Source organism: Phacochoerus africanus, chromosome 9, assembly GCF_016906955.1.
Source record: "Phacochoerus africanus isolate WHEZ1 chromosome 9, ROS_Pafr_v1, whole genome shotgun sequence".
Lineage (NCBI taxonomy): Eukaryota > Metazoa > Chordata > Mammalia > Artiodactyla > Suidae > Phacochoerus > Phacochoerus africanus.
In genome coordinates this window covers 94,027,019-94,052,795 of record NC_062552.1, presented here as the reverse complement: position 1 = coordinate 94,052,795, position 25,777 = coordinate 94,027,019, and the positions used below count along the sequence as shown (strand labels likewise).

Sequence of the window (25,777 nt, the reverse complement as noted above, 5' to 3'; positions counted from 1 at the left end):
GTGTTCTTGGAACACTGTGGGCTGCATCACATCCTATGCCTTCAGATCCATGCCTGGTCTGCTCTGCTCAGCCCTCCACCCCCTCCACGGGCTAACTTGGTTCAACGGCCCCTCCTCCGGGCCTCTTTCCTTCATCAGTTAGTTTTGTTTGCTCCACTTCAGTCCTCTCAAATGCCCTGTGCTCTTTGTGCCACAGCTGTAGTAACACAGTGCATCCACACTGACAGTTTTCTTGGTTGTTAAAGAGCAGAGATGCCACACTCCATGCAGGGTTGCTGTATGACCATTTCCCAAACATAAACCCATTGGTCTTCTCCCCACCCCAAGCCCACAAGCCTCCCTCTCCCACACGTCTCCCTGGAATTCCCTTTTCATGAATAATAAACACCCTCATATCAACCTTTGTATCTTTAATGCTCCCCTCAGTTTCTGGCCTCAACTGAAAGCTGGCTTTGTCCTGTGGACACATCTTTGGCTACAACTTCTGAAAGGGAGGCTATTTATTCTCCCACATCCCACGTGCCTCAGCTTCCAGGGGGAGGGTCTTGCTGTCCTGTCCACACCCTACTCCCGCTTCCAGAACTTTCCTCCATCCTGACTTGAAGATCCTCTTCCTTTAAGGCTCAAGTCAGGAGGCTGCTCTTCTCTGTCTCTGTCCTGGATTTACTTCCCTCTTGTGTCTCTTCTTTCACAGACAGCTTCGGTGCCTGGTTCTCAGACTTCCCATCCTGATATTGCCACCATCCAGGTGACTTCATTATCTTCATAGATGAGCCAGCAACTAACTCCCTGGACTCTCGGGCCCTCAACATCCTTATCACCAGAAACCTTCTCCTCTCCCTCCTCCCTGCCCCTCAGTCTGTCAGCACCTGGAACCATCCACCTCTGAAGTGCTAAATTCAGACTTCCCACCCTCCTAGGGCACCTCCTATTCATGTAGCTCTCTTGTGGCATGAATCCCGATATAGCAGGTATTTAACTTCAGGAGGATCTCCAGACCACAGCATAAGCCCCTGCTGTCATCACTTCCTTTTTTATCCAACTGAGATTTCACACTCATCACTTCAGTCATTCTTTCGCCAATATTCTGTGCCCCCTGACCCCCTGGTCTTTCCGCCCTAAGACCCCCAACTCCGGATGAACCTAAGGATCTTTCCTCTGTGTGCAGCTGGCTGATGGGACCTGCTACAGAAAAATCACATCACCTTATATGTTGATCCCATTATAAATACTAGCAACCAGGAGTTCCTGTCTTGGCTCAGTGGTTAATGAATCCAACTAGGAACCATGAGGTTGTGGGTTCGATCCCTGGCCTTGCTCAGTAGGTTAAGGATCCGGCGTTGCCATGAGCTGTGGTGTAGGTTGCAGATGCAGCTCAGATCCTGCGTTACTGTGGCTGTGGTGTAGGCCGGCGGCTACAGCTCCGATTCCACCCCTAGCCTGGGAACCTCCATATGCCGTGGAAGCAGCCCTAGAAAAGGCAAAAAGATAAAAATAAATAAATAAATAAATACTAGCCACCAGCATCACCCAGGGCTTCCAATTAAACAGTCAAGCTGGGTTTTTTTTTTTTTTTCCGTAATTGCCACCAACCTAATCTCCACAAAGATTTTTCAAACCGTGACTATCCCTCTTAAACTTCTTTTTTAAAAAATAAATAAATACTTTGTTGAAGTTGACTTACCAGGCTGTGATCATTTCTGCTGTACAACAAAGTGATTCTGTTATTCATGAACACACATCCATTCTCTTTCCGATTCTTTTTCCACATAGATTATCACAGAATATTGGGTAGAGTTCTCTGCGTCATGTAGCAGATCCCCATTGGCCAGTCATTCCATATACCACAGTTGTGCATATGCCAATCCCAAAACCCCATCCATCACCCCCCTCCTCCCCAACCCATCCCCTTTAGTAACCATAGATTTTTCAAAGTCTGTGAATCTGTTTCTCTTCTGCAAATAAGTTCCTCTTAAATTTCTTGCCTCAGTTTCAGCATGTATGCTGACCACACACTCACACTCACATAAATAGGGACCATCAGAAGGAATATTCTTCAACATTCTGCCACCAAGTTTAAAAGTCTATTTGAATTCATGTCCTCTTTTCCTCCTAAAATGAATTTCTCTCTAGCCCATCCTCTCCTGCTTTCTTAGGGACCTGATTCTATCATTTATCTCCTATCTCCCTCTTTATCTTCAACCTCTCCCTCTGTGTTACTTAAAAATGCTCCTACCGGACTTCCCGTCGTGGCACAGTGGTTAACGAATCCGACTAGGAACCATGAGGTTGCGGGTTCGATCCCTGCCCTTGCTCAGTGGGTTAACGATCTGGCGTTGCCGTGGGCTGTAGTGTAGGTTGCAGACGCGGCTCAGATCCCACGTTGCTGTGGCTCTGGCATAGACTGGTGGTTACAGCTCCGATTCAACCCCTAGCCTGGGAACCTCCCATATGCCATGGGAGCAGCCCAAGAAATGGCAAAAAGACAAAAAAAAAAAAAAGTTTAAAAATGCTCCTACCATCCCACCACTAAACTCTTTCTCCTTTCCAGCTGGAAAAAGTTGGCTACTCTTTCTTACTTTCCACTCATCACAGCCCCCTCCAGTCAGGCTCCCATCCCACCCCTCCTCTGAAGCTGTTCTCCCCACTGTTACCGTAACTAACATGATGCTGCATCTAGTAGACATGTCTCAGTTCTCAGGTTGCCTGACTTCTCAGTAGCATGGTACTTGATCAGTACCTGCTTCTATTTTTCAAAGTTTTATTGCATATAATTTATGCACAACAGTCTTCATGTTAAAAGTATACAATTTGATGAGTTTTGACATTAGTAAACACTCTACACAGTCTCTCACCACTATCAAGACAATGAATACGTCCATCACCCCCCAGAGTTTCCTTGCTCCCCTTAGTAAAACCCTCTAGTCCCTCTCAACTTTCCATTATCCCCAGGAAGCCACTGGTCTGTTTTCTACCACAATCTATAATCTGCATTAGCATTTTCTAGGATTTTATATAAACAGAATCATTTTCAGAGTTCCCGTCATGGCACAGTGGTTAACGAACTCGACTAGGAACCATGAGGTTGTGGGTTCGATCCCTGGCCTCACTCAGTGGGTTAAGGATCCAGGGTTGCCATGAGCTGTGGTGTAGGTCGCAGACGTGGCTGGGATCCCGCATTGCTGTGGCTGTGGTGTAGGCCGGCAGCTACAGCTCCGATTAGATCCCTAGCCTGGGAACCTCCATATGCCACGGGAGCAGCCCTGGAAAAGGCAAAAAAAAAACCAAAAAATAAAAAATAAATAGAACCAGTTTGGTCTGGCTTCTTTCACTCAAGGTAGTTACTTAGAGATTCAGAGATTCATGCATAGAGTGCATTGAAAGTCTACTCCTTCTTATTGCTGAGTAATATTCATTGTGTGGATATGTTACAGTTTGCTATCCATTCACCTGTTGATGGACATTTGGGTTGTTTCCTATTTTTTAACACAGAAAGTTTCTATGATCATTTATCTACACATCTTTGCATGAATGAATTTCTGTTTCTCTTGGGAAATTACCTAAGAGTCATATGATAGATGTAAGTTTAACTTATATTTAACTTTTTGGGAAACTGCCAAACTGTTTTCTAAGGTAGTGGTACGATTTTTATATTCTCAAAAGCAGTGTGTGGGAGTTCCAGTTGCTCCACATTCTCATCAATACTTGATAAGATCAGTCTTTTTTATTTTAGCAATTATAATAAGTGTGTAGAGGCATTTTATTATAGTTTTAATTTGTATTTTCCTAAAGACTAATGACTAGTGAGCATTTTTAAAATGTATTCATTTGCCATTTATAAATCTTTGTTGAAGTATCTGTTCAAAAACACTTGCCCATTTTGAAAATTGGGTTGCTTTCTTAATCTTGAGTTTGGGAAGTTTTTATTTTTATTTTATTTATTTGTTTGTTTATTTATTTATTTATTTTGCTTTTTAGGGCCGCACTTGGTGGCATATGGAGGTTTCCAGGCTAGGGGTCGAATCAGAGCTACAGCTGCCAGTCTACACGACAGCCACAGCAACACAGGATCCGAGCTGCATCTGCAACCTACACCACAGCTCAGGGCAACTCAGAATCCTTAACCCACTGAGCAAGGCCAGGGATCAAACCTGCAACATCATGGTTCCTAGTCGGATTTGTTTCCGTTGCACCATGATGGGAACTCCGAGTTTGGGGAGTTTTTAAAGTATATATTCTGATTAAAAATCCTTTATCAGATATGTGATTTGCAAATAATTTCTCTCTTTATTTTTCAAAGAACAGAAGTTATTGATTTTGCTGAAGTCTAACTTATCAATTTGTTCTTCTATGAGTCATGCCTCTGGTATTGTACCCCCTTCTCTAAATGACTTTAGAAAGAATTCTATTACAGCCCCTCCTCTGGGTTCCCTCTGGTGCCTGTTGTCAATTTATTGCCTCTCAGCTCCAATTACATCCTTCTTGCCTGCTCTATGAAAGTGGAAATAGACCCTTTCAATATTTTCTTCTTTGGCACCTGGCACAAAGTTAAGCTTCGTCAGTAGATGGCTCTGGAGAGACAGCATGGAAGGAGAGGGCTTTGCTTTCTGGTTCCAGTCTGCTGGCTCTGTAAGCTTCTGCAGCATGCTTAGCTCCTATAGTGCAGGGCTCCTCTGGTCCACACAGCTTTTCCAGTCCTTATCTCCATTCAGTGAACTCCATTCAGTGGCCACCCCAAGCAGCCTTCCCCTCAAAGGTTTTTGTAGCACAGTGCCTCCCTGTGGACAGCTTCCCCTTGCAAATTGGATTTCTAGCAAATTTCCAGTCCCAGTGTCACAGCAACTTCTCTGCCATTTAGTGTGCTACATCAGTCCCTCTCTAGCAATCTGGGAGTGGAAGGGGTCTTTTTCCTTGGGAGCTCCATCTCAGCCCCAGGTAGGGGCTATTGTATTATATTATGGTATTGTATTATATTATTTATATTATTATATCTGCTATTATAAATTTAAATTATATCTATTATATTCTTATTTTATCTGCTCTTTTAATCTTCTTTTTTTTTCTTCTTTTTTGCTTCTTAGGGCTGCACCTGCGGCATATTGAGGTTCCCAAGTTAGGGGTCAAATTGGAGCTGTAGCTGCCGGTGTACACCACAGCCACAGCAATGCTGGATCCTTAACCCAGGGATTGAACCTGCGTCCTCATGGATGCTAGTCAGGTTCGTTAATCACTGAGTCATGATGAGAACTCCCCTTTTAATTTTCTTTAGAGCTCCTCTTACTTTTTACTAGCTCAGATGTTGACAAACAGGCCAAATTTGACCCAGGGGCCAAATTCAGCCCACTGCTTATTCGTGTAAATAAAGTTTTATTGGAACACAGCCATGCTCATTCCTAGACATAGAGTCTGTGACTGTTCTTGTGCTATAAGAGCAAAGTTGAGTAGCTGCCACAGAGACCATCTGGCTCCCAAAGCCTAAAATATTTATTTTTCTTCACCAGAAAAGTTTAATACCTCTGTACAAGTCAGTTCCTCGTTATTCCAATCCCCCGTTATGGTTCATATTTCTTTACATTAAACTTTCCTGGTTCAGATGACTGTGTGGTTTCCCTAACCTGCTCCGGGTCTGACACATCTTCAACCTCCCCGTCCACTTTGCACAGTCCATTTCCAGGCTTACCTTCCTCTCCCTATCCCACGATGCAAATGCTCCTGAAGACCCTCCTTTCCACTTCCTGTAACAGCCTCTCCAAGTGACTCATCTGCTTACCCATCTTCAATTATCAGGTTTGTGGAAGTAACTAAAGAAACCTCAACTAGGAGTTCCCATTATGGCTCAGCGGTAACAAACCTGATGAGTATCCGTGAGGGCTGGGGTTCGATCCTTGACCCTGCTCCGTGGGTAAGATCCAGCATTGCCATGAGCTGTGGCATAGGTTGCAGATATGGCTCAGATCTGGTGTTGCTGTGGCTGTGGGGTAGGCCAGCAGCTACAGATCCGATTCAACCCCTAGCCTGGGAACTTCCATATGCTGCGGGTATTGCCCTAAAAAAAAAAAAAAAATTTTTTTTTAATTAAAAAGAGAGAAACCTCAAGCAAAATTGGAGTGGGACAGGCCAGTAAGGGGAGCTCTCACACCTGTCCATGCATCATCAGTTATTCCAAATAGGAAGAGATGTTTGCCTGCATCTCTCACAGGGAAGAGTTGTCTACTTCTCTATCCAGCAGAAAGAAGGAAATTCTCAGCTGCAGACAGCCCCCAGAGGCTTTAGCAGCCCACCAATAAGAAGCCTCCAGGAGTTCCCATCATGGCTCAGTGGAAACGAATCTGACTAGGAACCATGAGGTTGCGGGTTTGATCCCTGGCCTCGCTCAGTGGGTTAAGGACCCTGTATTGTTGTGAGCTGTGGTGTAGGTCACAGACGTGGCTTGGATCCTGCATTGCTATGACTGTGATGTAGGCCGACAGCTGCAGCTCCAATTCGACCCCTAGCCTGGGAACCTCCATATGCCTTGGGTGTGGCCCTTAAAAGCAAAAACAAACAAACAAAAAACAAAACAAAACAACAAAAAAAAGAAGCCTCCATACTTTGGACTTCCAGCTTCCTCCAATGGACTTTGATCATCACAGCCCCTCTCAACACCCACCCCGATTTTTCCTATAAAAGCAAGTTCCCTTCCCCTGTTCTCAGAATCTGCCCATTGTCCACCATAATTTGCATATCCCAAATCACTGTGCCTCTGGCTATTTCCACATGAACTCACTTTTGCTGGTACATAACTTCCTATTTCCTTATTAAACTTGATGGGTTTGAGCCATGGTTTTTACTCTGGGTTCTATAGATGAAATTGCATGCAAATTTTGTGTGATTATATAAATTTGCATATGTGTAAGAAATTCTCCAGCTTCATCTTTTGGCAAAATGGCTCAGTAGTTAAGGGCACGGACCCTGGATAAAACCCACTCAAGTTTGAATCCCAAAGCTGCCACGATAGCCTGGGCTAGTTTATTTAACCTTGCTGTCGTCTCAGTTTTCTTGTCTGTAGAAGAGGAAAAATTATAGCACCTGCCTCATAGAGTTGCTTTGAGAGTTAAGGTAGTTAATATATATAAAGCACTGGGGCAGGACCTGGCACATAATAAGCACTATGTAAGCATTGGCTATCATTGCCATTTCTGGCACTGCCCCCAGCCCTTAGGCCCAGCTAGACCAGTGTTTTCCATTGTTCTAGGGTCCCCTGTTCTAACTCTGAGCCTTCAAGTGCACTCACTAAATCCTCTGCTCAGAGTACTCTTGCCCATATGTTGCTTGCCCACTAACTCCTGATCTTCCTCGGGCTTCAGCTCAAATATTATTTCCTCAATAATATTAATAATGTTAATATCAATAATCAATTCCTGATCTCTAGACCAGGATGGGCCTCCTGCTATGCTCTTTCAAAGACTTCTCTAGTTCCCTTCATGACCCTTATCATGATTTATTCACAGTGATCACTTGTTGTAGAGGTAATTTCTCCCTGGCTCCTTGCTGGACCTCAGCACAGTGCCTATCACATTGTGGGAGTGAGCATTCGTTAAATAAATGAACAAGGAACAAAACATGTGAAAGCCTTTTTTTTTTCTTTTTTCTGTTTTTTAGGACTGAACCTGCACTTGTGGCATATGGATGTTCCCAGGCTACGGGTCGAATCTGAGCTGTAGCTGGACAGGATCCGAGACGTGTCTGCGACCTACACCACAGGTCATGGAAATGCCAGATCCTTAACCCACTGAGCGAGGCCAGGGATCAAACCCACAACCTCATGGATATTAGTTGGGTTCATTACACTGAACCACAACAGAAACTCCATGAAAGCCTTTTAATACAGATGTAAAACCCTATTCAAATGTTAGGTAACCCAATAATGAGTGTGTGACAAAATATGATGATTATTAGATAATCTAATGTTAAATCAGTAGAAATTTGTATTGTGTGAAGGAAACTCCTCTCCAATTGCTATAAAATATATTGCTTCAAATTGAGCTTGGAACATATGTCTTTCATTCAAATGGAAGTGAATTATGCAGAAGAACCGGAATACATTACTGTGCGCGGTCAGGAGGCACAGAGAATTATGTAAAACATTCCCCACCTTCACCCCCAAGAACCCAGATATAGTCCTCAGATGGCAGAGTGGAAAGGAGTGACTGATGAGGGAACCTACTTGTTCCCAGAGAATTTCCATGGCCTTAATCCAAGACAGGATTAAATACTTTCATGAGTAGGCAAAACCAACTGTGCTAATCTGAGAAACTCATTGCTACCCTGGGATTTAATATAACTAAATCATCAAGAAAACTGTATTCTGGAGTTCCTGTTGTGGCTCAGCAGTTAACGAACAGGACTAGATCCATGAGGACACGGGCTCGATCCCTGGCTTTGCTCAGTGGGTTACGGATCTGGCATTGCCATGAGCTGTGGTGTAGGTGCTAGACACGGCTCAGATCCCACGGTTGCTGTGGCTGTGGCGTAGGCCACAAGCTACAGCTTGGATTCAACCCCTAAACTCCTAGCCTGGGAATCTCCATGTGCCACTGGTGTGGCCCTAAAAAGACAAAACAATCCCCCCCCCCCCAAAAAAACTATTCTATCATCAATTAACACTCAAACAGCAGGAAAATTATATTATACTTTGTATTTCATTATATATATTTATTTCACTATAATTCCAAAAAGACACAATAAAGCGATTCTCCTGGTAATATCTTTAGGGACCAGTAGCTTCTGCTCCTTCGGGTGAAGGAATCCCTAAGGAGGAAAGATTTTGCACTCCCCCTCCCCGCCAACTGTCAGGCTCCAACCTCTCCACTCCTGTGTAATCAGCCTTAGAACATTTCCCTGACGCCAATATTTGACCTCCAGGAGAAACAACGCGGCAACTACCCAACCATAACTGGGGAAACCTGAACCAGGGTCTGGACTTGGGCACCAGAAGAGAGGGGACGGGAAAGATTTCACCGTGGGGAGAGAGGCTGTGGGAGAGCTGGTTTGATGATTCCAAAGGCCCTAGATCCTAGCTGGTTGGGGATTTGTTGCGTAACTGATGGAAGATTCAGCTTCTCTCCGCGTCTGGGAACGGCCTGCTCTCTGCCTTTTTGCCCTAAGCCGGGCTTTGGACTACATTTCCCAGATGGCTTTGCTTCCCGGCCTGTGCTACTTTATCAGGGCGTGTCTTGGAAGAGAAGCCCTGTCCCCTAGCTACGCTGGGACCTCTCGCTGCGCTTCAGCAGCCGCAGCTGCCTCTCGGCAAGATGATTGGGGTCCTGCTCCTGCTCCTTCTTCTCCCTTTGCTCCTGTACATCGCTGTACCCCAAATCAGGTCTGTGCAATTGTATTCCCTTCTCTTGCGGAGTCTTTGGTGGTGTGTTGGGGGGGAACCTTCATTCTCATCGAAGCTCTGCTCTTCAAAAGTAGGAAGGGAAAACTCCCTGCGGGGCTCCAAGTAGGAGAGTTCGATTGGTCGGAGGCGATCCTGCTGCCCTGGATGCGGGAGGGCGAGATCGGAGACCCCAGGCAGTGGGAAGAGGCTGCAGTCCACAGAACCTTGCTTTGTTTCTCCTGACCCCCTTTTTCGTCTAAGCCGCCCTCGTTTCCGGCTCCAGGGAACCGCGAGGGCAAGGCTACCTCAGACACTTAAATTTACAGTTCTGGGGCTTTCAGACTATGAAGTGGGATGTAGCCCTCAAGATTATTTTTCTCTTAGCTCCCGCACCTTGAACCTGCCCTGTTTAGCTTCTTCCTTCCAGCCTTTGAAGTACAATGGGGCGATTCGACTTTTTGCTCTCTGAAACTGCCCCTTGATGGGAGTCGTGACAACTGCAGCCTCATTGCTTGATCCTGTTGCTGTTAGATTCGCCTTTTCTCTGGGCAGGTGTAAGAGAAACAAAGGGTTTCATTATTCTATCCTGCGTTCGCAGCAGGAGCACGGGGAGGAGGGGAAGGGGCAGGGTCCAAGTCCTGCCCCGGGGTTTAGGGCTGGGGAGGAGAGGATTGAGGGTCTTGGTCTCTTAACTAGGTGACCCATCAGCCAATGGCTGGCTGAGAGCCCCAGAGGGTGGCAGGAAGCTGCACAACAGGCAGCCTGACGATTGGTTCTGAGTAAGTCACCAGTAGTGACGGCGGACCAGTGACTGAAGAGACACACTCTTTCCCTCGGTGGAGATGGGAGTGGGGGTGGGGGGACTTGTTAACTGAATGGAACTGGAAGGCCTGCTAGATCACTCTACCGTTTCTTAATACCGCCACCTCTTCTCTCCTCCTTCCCCACCTTTCTCGAGCCCCTCTTGCAGTTGTACTTTTCCTTCCCTCTGAACACGCAGTGCTCCCACCTCTTAGACACACACGGGTGCAGGTACTGGGATGAAAACGCTGCCTTTTATCTCTTTGCATCACAAAGTCCTCTTAGCCACTTAGAATCTCAGTGAAAAGTTGCACCAGAACTAAAAGCAGTGCTCATCTCTTAAAGAGATTTTTCTAAGGAAAGTTATACTCAAAGGGTTGTGATCCCAGCCCCCTAGCTAGGTCATAGGGACTAGACCAGTGCTGGACTTTCATGGACTTTTATGGTTTGTTGTTTCTTTCCTTTCTGCTGGTTAGAAGGGAGAGCTAGGTCTCTACCTGGGTCCTGATATGTTGTGGCTCCTGGAGCTAAAGCTGAAAGGGATGTGGGAAACTGAGCAGCAGGGCTTGTCCTGAGGGGGAGGATATATATCCCTTGGTAAGCACCGTGAGTTAGTTTGCTTCCTTATTGACCTGTTTGTTCTAAGCAGGAACTTTGGTGGCTAGAAGTGTGTACTTTGCCATTCTAAGTTCAGTGAAAACGGTTGAAATGCTCCTTAAAAATACATCTCCCAGTCAACAGATTCTGTTAAATTGAGTCCCCAAGACTTGCAGAGAAAACAATCTGAGGCCGGCTGATACCTGTTTGTGCATTCACTCCTTTGGAGAAGCAGGAAAGTATAAAGAAGGACTCTCATTAAACCAGGACTTGAATCTCAGCTCCCTTTTGAACTTTTTCTTTTTTTCCTTTTTTTTTTTTTTTTTTTTTTGTCACAACATGCAATGGCCTGATGTGGGATCACAGTTCCCAGACCAAGGATTAAACCTTGACTACAGCCACTAGTAGTGTTGTGGAAACTGCAAAAACCGTGGCAATGGAAGGAGACAAACAGCACTCGGAGGTAGGGAAAAGCAAGGTTTATTCAGCACCGGTGCAGGCTCAGAAGTCCCCTCCAGAGTCTGAGCACCAGGTCTTTGTTTTCAGTAACTTTTATACACTACAAGGTCTTGATTTTCCCATGTAAGCATCCCCGACCTCCTCCATCCCCGAGCAGACAGTGTTCCTCCCTAAGAAACTGAGCAAGCAAGGTTACAGAAGCGGAACTGATAAGCAATGCTGGCTACCTGATTAGCAGGGCTGCTGGCTTGGACAGAGGGCACACAGTTGTTACATTATTACCAGAAGGGTGGTGTAGTGAGGAGCATAGCTGGAAAGGCTTGCAGCTGCTTTCTTAGCCGAGGGGGGGTTGTTCTTTAGTTAAAACTCCATTTCATTACCCCCTCTTGATGTTTAGGGTGCATCTGCACCCTTTAAAGATCATTATCAGTCATAACCCTTTGGTAGCCTCTGATAAGTAGCAGGTGGGAAGTTGTTTTTTTTTTTTAACCATGGTTTTTATAAAACCTTTTATAATATTTATCAGGAGAGGTACAAGGCAGGGAACAAGTAGGCACCCTGCGAGTATAACCATGATTATTCCGACCATTGTCTTAATTCCTCCCAACCAAGAGAGCCATTTACCAAAGAGACAGTCTGCATCCCATCCTTTCCAAGTTTGTACAGGCACATGGGCAAGTTTAGTCATGAGGTCAGCAATTTCTTCTACCACCTTTCCGGTGTCATCTATTTGTAGACAGCAATTACTTAAGTTAAATTTTCCACAAACCCCTCCTTTAGAAGCAAGTAAATAATCCAAGGCCAAGCGATTTTGGTAGATTGCACTTCACATTTTAGTTTGTTGTTGGGCCAATATAGTCAAGACCTTGCAGTGTCATTTGTTGTAAGTTCCAAAACCGCCTGTAGTCTGATGATGCTCTTCAGCATATAGACAGGGGTGCGAGATCCCCAAGAGCCATCCTCTGCCCAGGTGGCAGGCCCATAATATTGAATTATTTTTTCTGGGGGCCATTTATCATCTTTCCAGTCTCGAATTTGGAGAGCCCTCCGGTCTCTCTCCGGTTCCTATATATAGGAACTCCCAGTTGTTCCCCTAGTGATAGTGGGAGCAGGAAGAAGGAAGGTGTGATTGTTCCCAGTACACATGCCCCAGCCCAATTGGGGGGGAGTATGGAATAGGCCATTTTTTCACATATCCAATATAATCCCTTTGGTGCCCGCCATTGGATATTAGCACTGATATCGTCACATGCTTGTTGGAGGTGGGAAAAGTTAGAATGGGAGGTGGGGTGTTTTTTATCTCTTCATAAAAGGAATGAAAGCCCCTGTGAGAGGCAGCTTGGAGCGCAAACGTGATTCTCTGGAAATGTAGCACAGCTCCAGGGTCAAGGCCTCTTCTGTCAATGCGAATACTTATTTTGAAACGCTCCTTCCATTTGGGCTCACTGGAATTGAAAATAGTGAAATTAACTGGGTTACAAGCTTTAGTGTGACCGTCTGGAGGGGCTGTACCCTTTTGAAGAGCAGCTGTTTTGTCTCCCTTATTTTAGGTTGTCCAGCCCACGCAGCTCCAGTAAGTGTATTTCTGGCAACTGCTCCAGGTGGCCCCCCAGCACATATATTTATGCTGGAGCCTATATTCTCTTTCCCATGACGGGCTTCCACATGGTCTAGTAGAAGTCCATGACCCAGTCATAGCTTCACAGGTATCAAAAAGTATTGATACTGGCAACTTGGGGTTGGTAATTTGGGTCCGATTAATTAGCTGCTCTGATTTATGAGAGCGCCAGACTTTTAACCATTTCTCAGTTGGGGAGTATCGTGGATCAAAGCAAGTATATTGGTCCCCCTGTTGACAGAATAAGTGGTCCTGTTGTGAGTACAACTTCCATGAATTTCTCCGGAACGGGAGAAGTGAGTGGAGTAAAGCAAAGTCCATGTAACCCCTTGATCTGATTGGGTCACACGAATGCATGGGTCACATGAGGAAATGGATCCTGGCAGAACCAAAGGGGACCAGATTAACAGCAACAGGCAGCAAACATACATGTTGCTCATAAGATAACAGTATATAACAGTAAGAAAGTCTCTTGTGGAAGGGAGGTAAGGCAGTTTATTTTACCAGGCAGCCGTTTCCTCAAGCTTCAGCTGTGCATTCACTGACCAGCTTCCAGTGTGGTCAGGGCAGGGCTTTGAGATTGTCGTCTCCTCTGTATTGTGAGGCGAAGAGGTCTCTCCGGATCGAAGGCAGTCTCCCACTCTCCACAGTCATCAGCTGGGCCAGACGGTTTAACTCTGGAAAGATGGCTCCAAGCATCTATTCCTGTTACTTTAAGAGCAGTGGGGGTGGTTAGAATTACAGTATAGGGGCCCTTCCATGCTGGCCTCAAAGGCTCCTTTTTCCAGTCCTTTATCCACACCTGGCCCCCCGGCTTGTGGGGGTGTACTGTTATACCTAAGGACACAGGTATGCTGTCTGTGACCCATTTATGGATCTGAGAAATAGTGAGCCCCAGTCCTTGTAATTGTTTATGTAATTCCAAGTCTTCCAACTCCCGGGTGTTTGCTTTTAAACTGATTAGTGGAGGTGGCCTCCCATATAAGACTTCAAATGGTGAGAATCCTATTCCTGCTCGGTGTGAGCATCTCACTTTTAGGAGGGCCACTGGCAACATGTCTACCCAGGGCAAGCCAGTGTCCTGACATAACTTTGCCAGTGTCTGTTTAAGGGTCCGGTTCATGTGTTCTACTTTCCCTGAACTTTGAGGGCGATAGCAGAGTGTAGTTTCCATCGGATCTGTAAAGCTTTTGCCACCTGTTTTACTGTTTGGGCCACAAATGCCAGTCCGTTATCTGACCAGATGGTCAGAGGCATTCCATATCTGGGAATAATGTCTCTCAGGAGTGCCTTGGTTACTTTCTTTGCCTTTTCAGTTCGGGTAGGGAAGGCTTTTACCCATCCTGAAAAAGTACAGATAAAAGCTAGTAAATATTTGTACCCCTTACTAGGGGTGACCTTAGTGAAGTCCACTTCCATATCCTCAATGGGGACAGTCCACAGTGTTGTGTCCCAGCGGGCATTATTCTGCAAACAGGTTATGCATCTTTGGGAGACAGAGGAGCAGAGTGCAGGAAGACGAGCAATGAGATGGTACCAGCCCAGTAGGGTCTCTAAGGCAGTTTTGCCCATGTGGGTTAGCTCGTGTTATTGGTGGACTAGTTTGTAGGCCAGCTGTTCTGGAACATAAGCTTGGTGGTCCTGTGTGACCCACCATCCCATCTTAGTTTTAGTTTCTCCTTTTTTTCTTATTTATTTATTTATTTTTTTTTTCTGGAGAATATCTGGGGACAGCTGGCACTTCTGGAGCCAGCAAGACCTTAGGTTTGTCTGGCTGTTGTCCCCGGGCTGCCTGTCTGGCAGCTGCATCAGCACTATGGTTTTTTTTTTGTCACTGGGTCGTCTCCCTTTTGGTGGCCTTTACAGTGGATAACTGCAACTTCTTTAGGTTCCCATACTGCATCTAGGAGCTTTAAGATTTCAGCCTGGTTTTTTTAATCCCTTTTTCTTTAGCAGTGAGGAGTCCTCTTTTTTTATATAAGGCTCCATGAACATGTAAAGTTGCAAAGGCATACCGTGAGTTGGTATAGATATTAACTCGCCGGTCTCAGCTGAGCTCCAGTGCTCTGATTAAGGCCCATAATTCTGCTCTCTGTGTTGACCATCCTTGAGGAAGCACTTCTGTTTTTATCACTTTTAAGTCAGATATCATCCTTTTCCCATCCTCCATAAAGCTGCTGCCATCAGTATATAAAACCAGGTCAGGATTTTGGAGTGGTTTATCAGTCAAGTCAGGCCTGCTGGAAAACACCTCATCTAGTACCTCTAAGCCGTTATGGTCTGGGGGGCCCCGCTTCATCTGGCAGAAAAGTGGCTGGATTCAGAGTTCGTACAACCTCCAGTTTTACCCGTGGATTTTCACATAGTAACCCTTGATATTGAGTCATTTGTGCATGTGTGAGCCAATGGTGGCCCCTGGTATCCATTAGGGTTACAACTGAGTGCGGGACTTTAACATTGAGGTTTTGTCCCAGAGTCAACTTGTCAGCCTCTCTCACCAACAAGGTGGTAGCTGCCAGTGCTAGGAGGCAGGGATGCCATCCATCCGCAACTGAGTCAATTTGTTTAGACAGATATGCCACTGGCCTCTGCCAAGGCCCAAATTTTTGAGTTAAGACTCCCAAAGCCATCCCGTTTTTTTCATGACAAAAAGGTTAAATTTTCTGGTTACATCAGGAAGTCCCAAGGCTGGAGCCTCAGTGAGTTTGGTTTTGATTGTCTGAAATGTTGTCTCCTGGCTTGGTCCCCATTCAAGGGGAGCCTTTTTTTCTCCTTTTAAAGCCTCGTACTGAGGCCTGGCCAAGTCTGAAAACCCGGGGATCCATATCTGGCAGAATCCTGCTGCCCCCTAGGAACTCACAAACCTTCTGGCGGGTGGTAGGGACAGAAATGGCACAAACTGCCTGCTTTCTTTTAGTCCCCAGTCTTCGTCAGCCCTGCATGATGTTAAAGCCCAGATACTTGACTTGTTTTTTTACAGATTTGTGCCTTTTTCTTTGATATCTGATACCCTGCCTCCATCAGTAGGGAAAGGAGAGCTCTTGTTTCCTTTAGACACTGAGCCTCCGTGGTGCCAGCTAGTAAGAGGTTGTCAACATATTGTAGTAAAACACAGCCCAGTTTTTGTCCAGGAAATTCAGCCAGGTCAGTGGCTAGGGCGCTGCTAAAAAGAGTGGGAGAGTTTTTGAATCCTCGTGGGAGTTTAGTCCAGGTGAGCTGTTCCTTTGTCCCTGTATGTGGATTTTCCCATTTAAGAGCAAACAAGGGCTGACTGGCAGGTGCCACCCGGAGGCAGAAAAAGGCGTCTTTTTTTTTTTTTTTTTTTTTGGTCTTTTTGCCATTTCTTGGGCCGCTCCCGCGGCATATGGAGGTTCCCAGGCTAGGGGTCCAATCGGAGCTATAGCCACCAGCCTATGCCAGAGCCACAGCAATGGGGGATCTGAGCCGTGTCTGCAACCTACACCACAGCTCACGGCAACGCTGGATCCTTCAACCCACTGAGCAAGGCCAGGGACCAAACCCGCAACCTCATGGTTCTTAGTCGGATTCGTCAACCACTGCACCACAACGGGAACTCCGAAGAAGGCGTCTTTTAAGTCCAGGCAAGTAAACCACTCAGCAGTGGAGGGGATCAGCCCTAGCAGGGTATACGGGTTAGGGACGGATGGGTGTAATGTAACGGTTGCTTCATTTATGGCTCTCAAGTCCTGAACTGGGTGGTAGTCCTGTGTTCCCGGTTTTTTCACGGGCAGTAAAGGGGTGTTCCAAGGGGACTGACATTTTATTAACAGTCCATGCTGAAGCAGCCTATCCAGGTGAACCTGGATTCCCAGTCAGGCTTCTCTGGGAATTGAGTATTGCCGTAGCTTTACCGGTTGAGCTCCGGGTTTTAGATCAATCAAGACAGGAGCATGGCATTTTGCCAGTCCTGGTGGATTTCCTTCAGCCCAAACCAATGGGTATTTAGTCTCTAGTTCTGGGGGAATGGTCCCCATTTCTGAAGGGGAAGAGTACAAGTGCCATTTCTCTTCCCTTTTTACAGCAAGAGCCATGATTAAAGGAGAGGGGGGGTTCTGTCAATTTGAGTTGGGCCGATCCATCAGTAGAAAAGGAAATTTGTGCCCCCACTTTAGCTAGCAGGTCTCTTCCCATCAGGGGGACTGGGCAGTCAGGCAGGTAAAGAAATTCATGTATTACTTCATGGCCTCCTACGCAACATCGTCAAGGACCGCAGAAGGGCCTGTGGGTTTGGTTAGCTGTGGCCCCAATGATGGTGGTTTCTTTCCCCGAGTGGGAAGCTACAGGTTGTGTAACCACAGAAAGTTCGGCACCTGTGTCAACCATAAAGTTTATGGGGTGGCCCCTTACTTGAATTCTGACCATAGGCCCTCGGGGGCCCAGCTGGAGAGAGCCTGGTCCCCCCTCATCAGACTCAGCTAGGCCGATCAGGTTGGTGCTGAATGGCTCAGATCGGTACCGGCTAGGTGGGGCTTTGGTCTTTTTCTCAGGACGGTGGGGGTATTCATTTTTTCAATGTCCCTTTTCTTTGCAGTAAGCGCATTGGTCATGTTCCAGGGGACTCCTTTTTCCTGGCCTTGGGCCTTGTCCCCTATGGGGTGGTCCCACTGGGGGCACCGGTTTTGACAGGGCGGCCACCAGAAGAGTCACTTTTTGTTTCATTCTCTTTTCTGCATCACGGCGGGCCACCTGGTCTCGGTTAATAAAAACCTTGTTGGCTATTTCCAACAGCTTAGTGGCATTTTCTCCTGCAAATCCTTTTAATTTCTGTAGCTTTTTATGGATGTCTGATTGGGCTTGTCCCACAAAGGCAGCATTTATCATCCGTTGGTTCTCAGGGGCCTTGGGATCAAAAGGGGTGTAGATTCGGAAAGGCTCACATAGTCTCTCATAGAATTTGGCTGGGCTTTCATTTGGCTCTTGTAGTATCTCACTGGTCTTAGCTATGTTAGTAGGCCTTTTAGCCCCAGCTTTTGCCCCCTGTCGGAAGGCCTGCCGGTACCTCTCTAGGTTACGTTTCCCTTCTTCAGTGTCATAGTCCCAGTGGGGGTTTTCTTCTGGGAAGGCTTCCCTCACCCAGTTTGCCAAGTCTACTCGATCCCCCACATTGGCCTGAGGCCATTTTTGGGCTTCTGTTACAATTTGCCAGCGCTCTTTAGTGTCAAACAGAGTAAAAAGGAGTTGCCGGCAGTCTATCCAGGTGGGACAGTGTGTCTGGAAAATGAATTCTAAGAGATCAATCAGCACCTGAGGCTTTTCAGAATATGAGGGAGTATGGTGTTTTCAGTTGAGGAGATCGCTGGTGGAAAAGGGCTTGTAATAAAAAAAAACGTCCCCCCTCTTGTATGGTCCCATCGGGGGCGACTTGCCATGGTCCCCATGTCTCCTGTAAGGGCATTTGCAATGCTGGAGTGGCTGCTCCCTGAGCTGACCTGAGACACCTGCTTTTTGGTTCTGGAGAGTCTGGCTGCGGGGGTGATATTGCCTCGGGAACTTCAGAAGCAGAAGGAGGAGGAGAAACAGAAGGCGGTGGGCTATCTGGCACCTGGGGGCCCTCGGCTCCCAGAGGTGGGGCCGGCAGCACATAAGGTGGTGGCATAGGGGGCGAGTCCTCTGGTTCCCCTTGAAAAATAGGTGGCACCTTTTTTTGAGACAAGGTTTTCTTCTTGGACTGGGCTACTAGCACCCTACACTGTCCCTGGTCTGTGGGGCAGAACCGAACCCATGGGGCCTCAAATAGGCAATTTCCAACCATTGATCAATATACGGAAATGGGTCTGGGTGTCCAGGGTCTCCTGTTATAACATTATATACTGCTGCAACTGTGAACACATCTAAGGTCCCTTCCAGAGGCCAGCCAACACCAAAGGAGGGCCACTCTAGGGCAAAAAGGGTACACAGTTTTCCGGGACTCAGTTTAACACCATAATCTCTAGAAAATCCTTTCTTAAAATTCTTAACCATACACTCTAAGACAGTGGGCTTGGAAGCCGATTTTACCCACTGTGTGAAGTCCCACCCTGTGCCAGTGACTCAAGACAAACAGCGAGGACAAGGCCTCAGGTAACAATCACTTCATCTGCCTGACCGCTCCCCTGGAGGAGATATTTCAGACGCCTCTTAGCATAGGTGGGACTGTATAAACCCCAACGTCAGGATCCCCCCGAAGAGGGCCACCATAAGCCGTATGAGGGTCACCGCGGAACTGCAGGTTAGGACTCACACGGGCTCTCGTTCTCTCCAGACACACACACACACACACACACACACACACACACACACACACCCCAGAATTGACAAGCCTCCCAAACCCAAGGGAGCAAATCCTGACCTGAGTGACCCTTTGGTCACTGAGAGGTGATCAGTCTCTCCTTCCACCATATGGCGGGTCCTGACTCAGGCAGATGTCCCCAGGGAACTCGCCAGTCTGACATCCTGTCCTGGAACCTGTTTCCACTCTCCTTCTGAGTCCGTTCGGGAAGTGGTGTGAGCCAAGGCCAGCACAGCCCAAGTGAGGGTCTGGATCCGGCAAAATGGCCAGTGCATGCTATCCACCTGTCACCGGGCCGGCGACCGTGGCTTCCCCTGGTTCCCTGACAACAGTGGCACAAGAGGCCAGCTCGGTTGTCGGCTTCCCGGCCAATGCACCACAAATGTTGCGGAAACCGCAAAAACCGTGGCAATGGAAGGAGACAAACAGCACTCGGAGATAGGGAAAAGCAAGGTTTATTCAGCACCGGTGCGGGCTCAGAGGAGTCCCCTCCAGAGTCTGAGCACCAGGTCTTTGTTCTCAGTAACTTTTCCCATGTAAGCATCCCGGACCTCCCCCCATCCCCAAGCAGACAGTGGTCCTCCCTAAGAAACTGAGCAAGCAAGGTTACAGAAGTGGAACTGATAAGCAATGCTGGGTACATGATTAGCAGGGCTGCTGGCTTGGACAGAGGGCACACAGTTGTTACATTATTACCAGAAGGGTGGTGTAGTGAGGAGCATAGCTGGAAAGGCTTGCAGCTGCCTTCTTAGCCAAGGGGGGTTGTTCTTTAGTTAAAACTCTATTTCAGTAGTAGATTCACTAGTGAATCCCAACCACGAGCCCATTAGGGTACAATCTCCTTTATACTTATTTATGTCTTTTCTTGGTCTTATTTTTATTTATTTATTTATACTGAATTTTTTTTTGGCTTCATTCATGCCATATAAAATTCCCAGACCAGGGATCACACATGTGCCACAGCAGAGCAGCGACTTGAGCCACAGTGTGACAATGTCAGATCCTTAACCCATTGAGCCAGGGAACTCCTATCTTATTTTTAAGTGTGTATAAATGGGTTTGTTTTTTTTTCCTGTGCTTTTTGCCCCAGGTTGACAAGTTTTCATAATTTTAACTTCTGTGTTGTGAAAGCTATTTTATCAAGGCCAAAGAGTGACAGTTAGGGACAGATTAACATAAGTTGGCCATTTCTTTCTTTTTTTTGGCTAGGTTTTGTGATTTCTTAAGCCTAAGAAAGAGCTACACCCTAAATGAGGAACCTGGTTAAACAAATATTCATCTAGTTCTCCAAGGAGTTCCCATCATGGTGCAGCCGAAATGAATCCGACCAGGAACCATGAGGTTGCGAGTTCGATCCCGGCCTCATTCAGTGGGTTAAGGATCCGGCATTGCTGTGAGCTGTGGTGTAGGTCACAGATGCAGCTCAGGTCTGACATTGCTGTGCCTGTGGTATAGGCCTGCCCCTACAACTCTGATTAGACCCCTAGCTTGTGAACCTCCATATGTCATGGACGTAGCCCTAAAAAAACAAAAAGACCAAAAAAAAAAAATTTCATCTAGGTCTCATGCTGCAGGGAACAAAGCTAATATTTGTCCTTATGATTAAATCACTTCTGTCCTTAAGCAAGAGCAGAAAATTTTGAGCAAGAAAATCTTAAGAGCAGAAAACTTTTGTTTTCTTTCCTCCAACCTTCCTTCAATCTATAAACAGATAACAATAGAAGGAACCAAAGCAGCCCTCCACCTTGGGACCTGCCGACATGAGGGTGTTATAGGACCTCTGACTGAGACAAAGAGAATGAAGAACTGACAAGCTCTCTTCTGTCTACAGGAAAATGCTGTCCAGCGGGGTGTGTACATCAACCGTCCAGCTTCCTGGGAAGGTCGCTGTGGTCACTGGAGCCAACACAGGCATTGGGAAGGAGACGGCCAAAGAGCTGGCTAAAAGAGGCAAGATCATTTGCTTCTGTTTCCTTCCTGCTTACTGCTCTTTTAGCCCTTGCAATGATGATTTCCTCCCAGCCTTGCAGTTCAGGAACATTCCAGGAGTTCCCGTCATGGCTCAGTGGTTTACGAATCCGACTAGGAACCATGAGGTTGCGGGTTCGGTCCCTGCCCTTGCTCAGTGGGTTAACGATCCGGCGTTGCCATGAGCTGTGGTGTAGGTCACAGATGAGGCTCGGATCCCGCGTTGCTGTGGCTCTGGCGTAGGCTGGCGGCTACAGCTCCCATTCAACCCCTAGCCTGGGAACCTCCATATGCTGTGGGAGCAGCCCAAGAAATGGCAAAAAGACCAAAAAAAAAAAAAATAACATTTCAAGTGCCCTACTGATTTGCTGGTTTGATACTAGTACAATGTTACAATGTTTTCCATATAATGGATGCATGACAAATATTGTTAATTTATTTTTCTTTACTGATTTGTTCATCTGTGTGAAGTAGGGGTAATTCCTTTTTTTAAAAAAGCAGTAGATTGGAGTTAGCAGATATAAGCTATTATACATGGAAGAAAAACAGGATCCTCCCGTACAGCACAGAGAACTATGTTCAATATCCTATAATAAACCATAATGGAAAAGAACATTTTTTTTTAAAAAGCGTGTAGGTTAAGGATCTGGTGTTGCTGTGAGCTGTGGTATAGGTTGCAGATGCAGCTCAGATCCTGAGTTGCTATGGCTGTGGTGTAGGCCAGCAGCTACAGGCCCAATTTGACCCCTAGCCTGGAAACCTCCATATGCTGAGGGCACGGCCCTAAAAAGATAAATTAATTAATTAAAAAGAATGGGTGTGTGTATATAACTGAATCACTTTGCTGTACAGATGCAATCAACACAACATTGTAAATCTACTATACTTCAATTATTTAAAAAAAAACAGTAGAAAATAACATTTAACATTAGTATTAAGTCTATAATGCTCATTCAAAAACAGAGCTGACAGGAGTTGCCTTGAGGTGCAATGGGTTAAGGATCCAGCATTGTTACTGCAGTGTCTCCAGTCACTGCTGTGGCACAGGTTCGATCCCTGGCCCAGGAACTTCCATATGTCATGGGTACAGCCAAAAAAAAAAAAAAAAATCAGAGCTGACAATTCATCTCTTCTCTTTCACATGTTGGTTGACAGGAGCCCGTGTATATTTAGCCTGCCGGGATGTGCAAAAGGGGGAATCGGTGGCCAGAGAAATCCAGAACATGACAGGAAACCAACAGGTATTGGTGCGGAAACTGGACCTGGCTGATACTAAATCTATTCGAGCTTTTGCTAAGGGCTTCTTAGCAGGTAAGTTTTTGTTTTTTGTTTTTTGTTTTTTTTTATTTATTTATATTTGTCTTTTGTCCTTTTAGGGCCGCACTTGTGGCATATGGAGGTTCCCAGGCTAGGGGTCTAATCGAAGTTGTTGCTGCTGGCCTACGCCAGAGCCACAGCATCGCCAGATCCAAGCCATGTCTGTGACCTACACCACAGCTCATGGCAACGCTAGATCCTTAACCCGCTGAGCGAGGCCAGGGATTGAACTCGCAACCTCATGGTTCCTAGTTGGATTTGTTTCCGCTGCACCACAATGGAAACTCCAGCAGGTAAATTTAGAACTGAAGACTATGCTGAGGGTCTTGCAGTCAACATGGCAGACTTAGCCAAAAGGAAAAGATACCTCTCCCTCGCTGACACATAGAAATGCTAGACAAGATATAACCCCAGACTTCTGATTCAGAGCTGAACTCATTAGTAATGAAGGGAAATCCTCAAGAGGCAGAAACAAAAAGTGAATTCAGAAAGTCATAGCAGTGCAAAAGAGCTAAAGCCAAAAATCTCTTAGATGTACAAGAACTCAGTATGGGCTTTAAGGTCTGGTGGCCAAATACCCATACAGGGATAGGAGATGAGACCTCAGGGTGCTGAGGGCTGTATTGCTCTGTCTGAGGCTCCACACAAGGTTGTGATTCACAGAAAGCTACCTGGTCCATAGTACCAGGCTTTTAAAAAAAATCCAGGCCACCAGCTCAGGGATATGACATAGAAGCTTATCCTCTCTTTAGAACATGAATGGATAAAGGGTCATCTGCAAGAAATTAGAACTTCAGGCTGGCATCATTTGTTGGGGGGGATTTTTTTGGGGGGGGGTTTATTTATTTTTGTCTTTTTAGGGTTGCACTGGCGGCATATGGAGGTTCCCAGGTAGGGGTTGAATCGGAGCTGTAGCCACTGGCTTACACCACAGCCACAGCAATGCCAGATTCAAGCCCCATCTGCAACCTACACTGCAGCTCATGGCAATGCTGGATCCTTAACTCACTGAGGGAGGCCAGGGATCGAACCTGCGACCTCGTGGATACTACTCGGGCTCATTACCGCTGAGCCACAACAGGAACTTCCTGTGGGGGGGGATTTCATTCACTCTATCAAATGGTGCAAGAAACTTGAGCTGAGAAATTGACATAAAGCCCTATAGAATCTCATCAAAAGCAAGTACAAGAGTACTCTGTAGGCTTCCTCCCTCATAACCCAGGGATCTAAGCCTCCCAGGAAAAACAGCTGCCACTGATAAACACTTTTAGTCAGAAACTACAAAGCGTGTGAGAAAATAAGCCATAAGAGAGAGTTGGCAGATGCAACACAGAGGTGAAACCACTGTTTCTTCGGGGACCTGAATCCCAGTGGCAGGGAGGCACACAAAAAATCCTTTTTTCTTTTGCTTTGGCATTTCCTGCTCAGCTTGGGAAGTCTTGCTGTTGGGAGAGATAGACAGAATCCTTCCCCAAAGTAGGTAGTAGCTCCTGAATTGGAAAGGTTGGAAAGGCCATTTGGTAGTGTCAAGTGGAATTTTGCCCTGTAGTGAAAGTATATAGGATTCAACTAAAGTCCTAAAATGAAAAACAATACAAAATAAGTACGAAGGGAAAATAGCGGGAAGATGGAAGCCATGGATCCCCATTTCAAAGCCTGGGTGTAGGGTGGATTTGGAAGGTGTAACTGCTGTGGCTGCCCACCTCCACACTCCATCTCCTCTTCCTGCAGAAGAAAAGCATCTCCACATTTTGATCAACAATGCAGGAGTGATGATGTGTCCTTACTCCAAGACAGCAGACGGCTTTGAGACGCACATAGGAGTCAACCACTTAGGTAAGAAATCTTGTCTCGTCACAAAGCTACAGGGAAACTGAAGTTCTCCCTGGAAAACTTAGGAGTCATATTGAACCTTTTTTGTGGTGTGATTGGACCCCTGGGCCATAATGGACCATAGATGTATAATAAATAGTGTGGTCCTGCCTAAAAGCTCAGGGATTAACTTGAGGCTCCCTGGAGGGTCTTCCTACTTTTTAATCTGTTGTTCAGATTTAATTTCCCCTAGAATGTTTTTGAACAAGCTGACTGGATTAGGGGCTGTGTTGCTTTATTTGTAGTGATCCCTGTGGCCAGCTTCAGGTAAAGAGGCCACCTGCTCTTAAAGAGTGATGCTAAAGTTGGAACAAGACAAGACTTCATATTGATATTCACATTCGCATAATCCAGTCCTATGTTATAGGAAGGATGTCTTAAGTCTTTGTTTCTATTTTCCTAAACACTCCCTGAACTTGTTCTGTCATTGATAATGAAATAATGAGGCAAAAAGCCTTATTCCTTTTATTTTTATTTTTTTTGGCTGCACCCATGGCATACAAAAGTTCCTGGGCCAGGTAATTCAACCTGAGCCATAGAAATGACCTGAGCCACAGCAGTGACAATGCCAGCTCCTTAGCCTGCTAGGCCACCAGGGAACTCCAAAAAGCCTTATTCTTTAATTCTCTCCCTGCTATATATAGCTGAGCCTTGCTCACCACTGCTCCCTTCACCCTCACATTGGCCCTGACCTCTGCTAATTCTAGTTTTTCTCATAGGTCACTTCCTCCTGACCCATCTGTTACTAGAGAAGCTGAAGGAATCAGCCCCATCAAGGGTAGTGAATGTGTCTTCCTTAGCACATCACATGGGAAGGATCCACTTCCATAACCTGCAGGGTGAGAAGTTCTACCATGCGGGTCTGGCCTACTGTAACAGCAAGTTAGCCAACATTCTCTTCACCCAGGAACTGGCCCGGAGGCTAAAAGGTAGGCTTAGAAGAATGAGTGCTTGGAACATGATAATGTGAGAAAAAAGAAGTATACATGTATGTGTAACTGGGTCACCATGTTGTACAGTGGAAAATTGACAGAACACTGTAAACCAGCTATAATGGAAAAAATAAATAAAAATCATTACATAAAATTTAAAAAAAGGAAAAAATGAGTGTTGAGATACAAATCAATGGAGATATAAAAGGCATGGGAATGGGAACTGTTTCCTGGAGCCCATCCCCTGGGCAGGACCTGCTTCCACCTGGGTTTGGTTTTAGTTAAATAGCTCACACCTGAATATTGGAGATAGCTGGCAGGTGATGGGGAAATTCTGACTTTGAGTCTGAAGGCTTGGCTTTAGCACTCTAGCTGCATGATCTGCAGCAAGTTGCTTAACTTGTCAAGACTTATTTCCTCAAATGTAAAATGGGGCTGCTTCATAGGTTATTATCATGATTAATGCAAGCTTCATGAGCAAGTCATGGTTTTTGACTCATAGTGAAACTAGACAGAAGGGAAGGCTGAGAGTTGGCACTAACTACAGCCATAGGGATAAAAGA

At 46.1% G+C, this 25,777-nt stretch overlaps 1 protein-coding gene across 1 annotated transcript in view; it reads left to right on the top strand.

Annotated features, from left to right (window-relative positions):
• The first annotated feature begins 9,133 nt into the window (after positions 1 to 9,133).
• Positions 9,134 to 25,777, top strand: part of RDH11 (retinol dehydrogenase 11) — a 37,408-nt gene continuing 20,764 nt past the window's right edge. Inside the window, exons 1-5 of the mRNA XM_047795872.1 lie at positions 9,134 to 9,361; positions 20,957 to 21,075; positions 22,249 to 22,404; positions 24,142 to 24,246; positions 25,002 to 25,211. Of these exons, the coding sequence (XP_047651828.1) occupies positions 9,294 to 9,361; positions 20,957 to 21,075; positions 22,249 to 22,404; positions 24,142 to 24,246; positions 25,002 to 25,211 (658 nt within the window). The 5' untranslated portion in view covers positions 9,134 to 9,293. The remainder of the gene's footprint in view (positions 9,362 to 20,956; positions 21,076 to 22,248; positions 22,405 to 24,141; positions 24,247 to 25,001; positions 25,212 to 25,777) is intronic.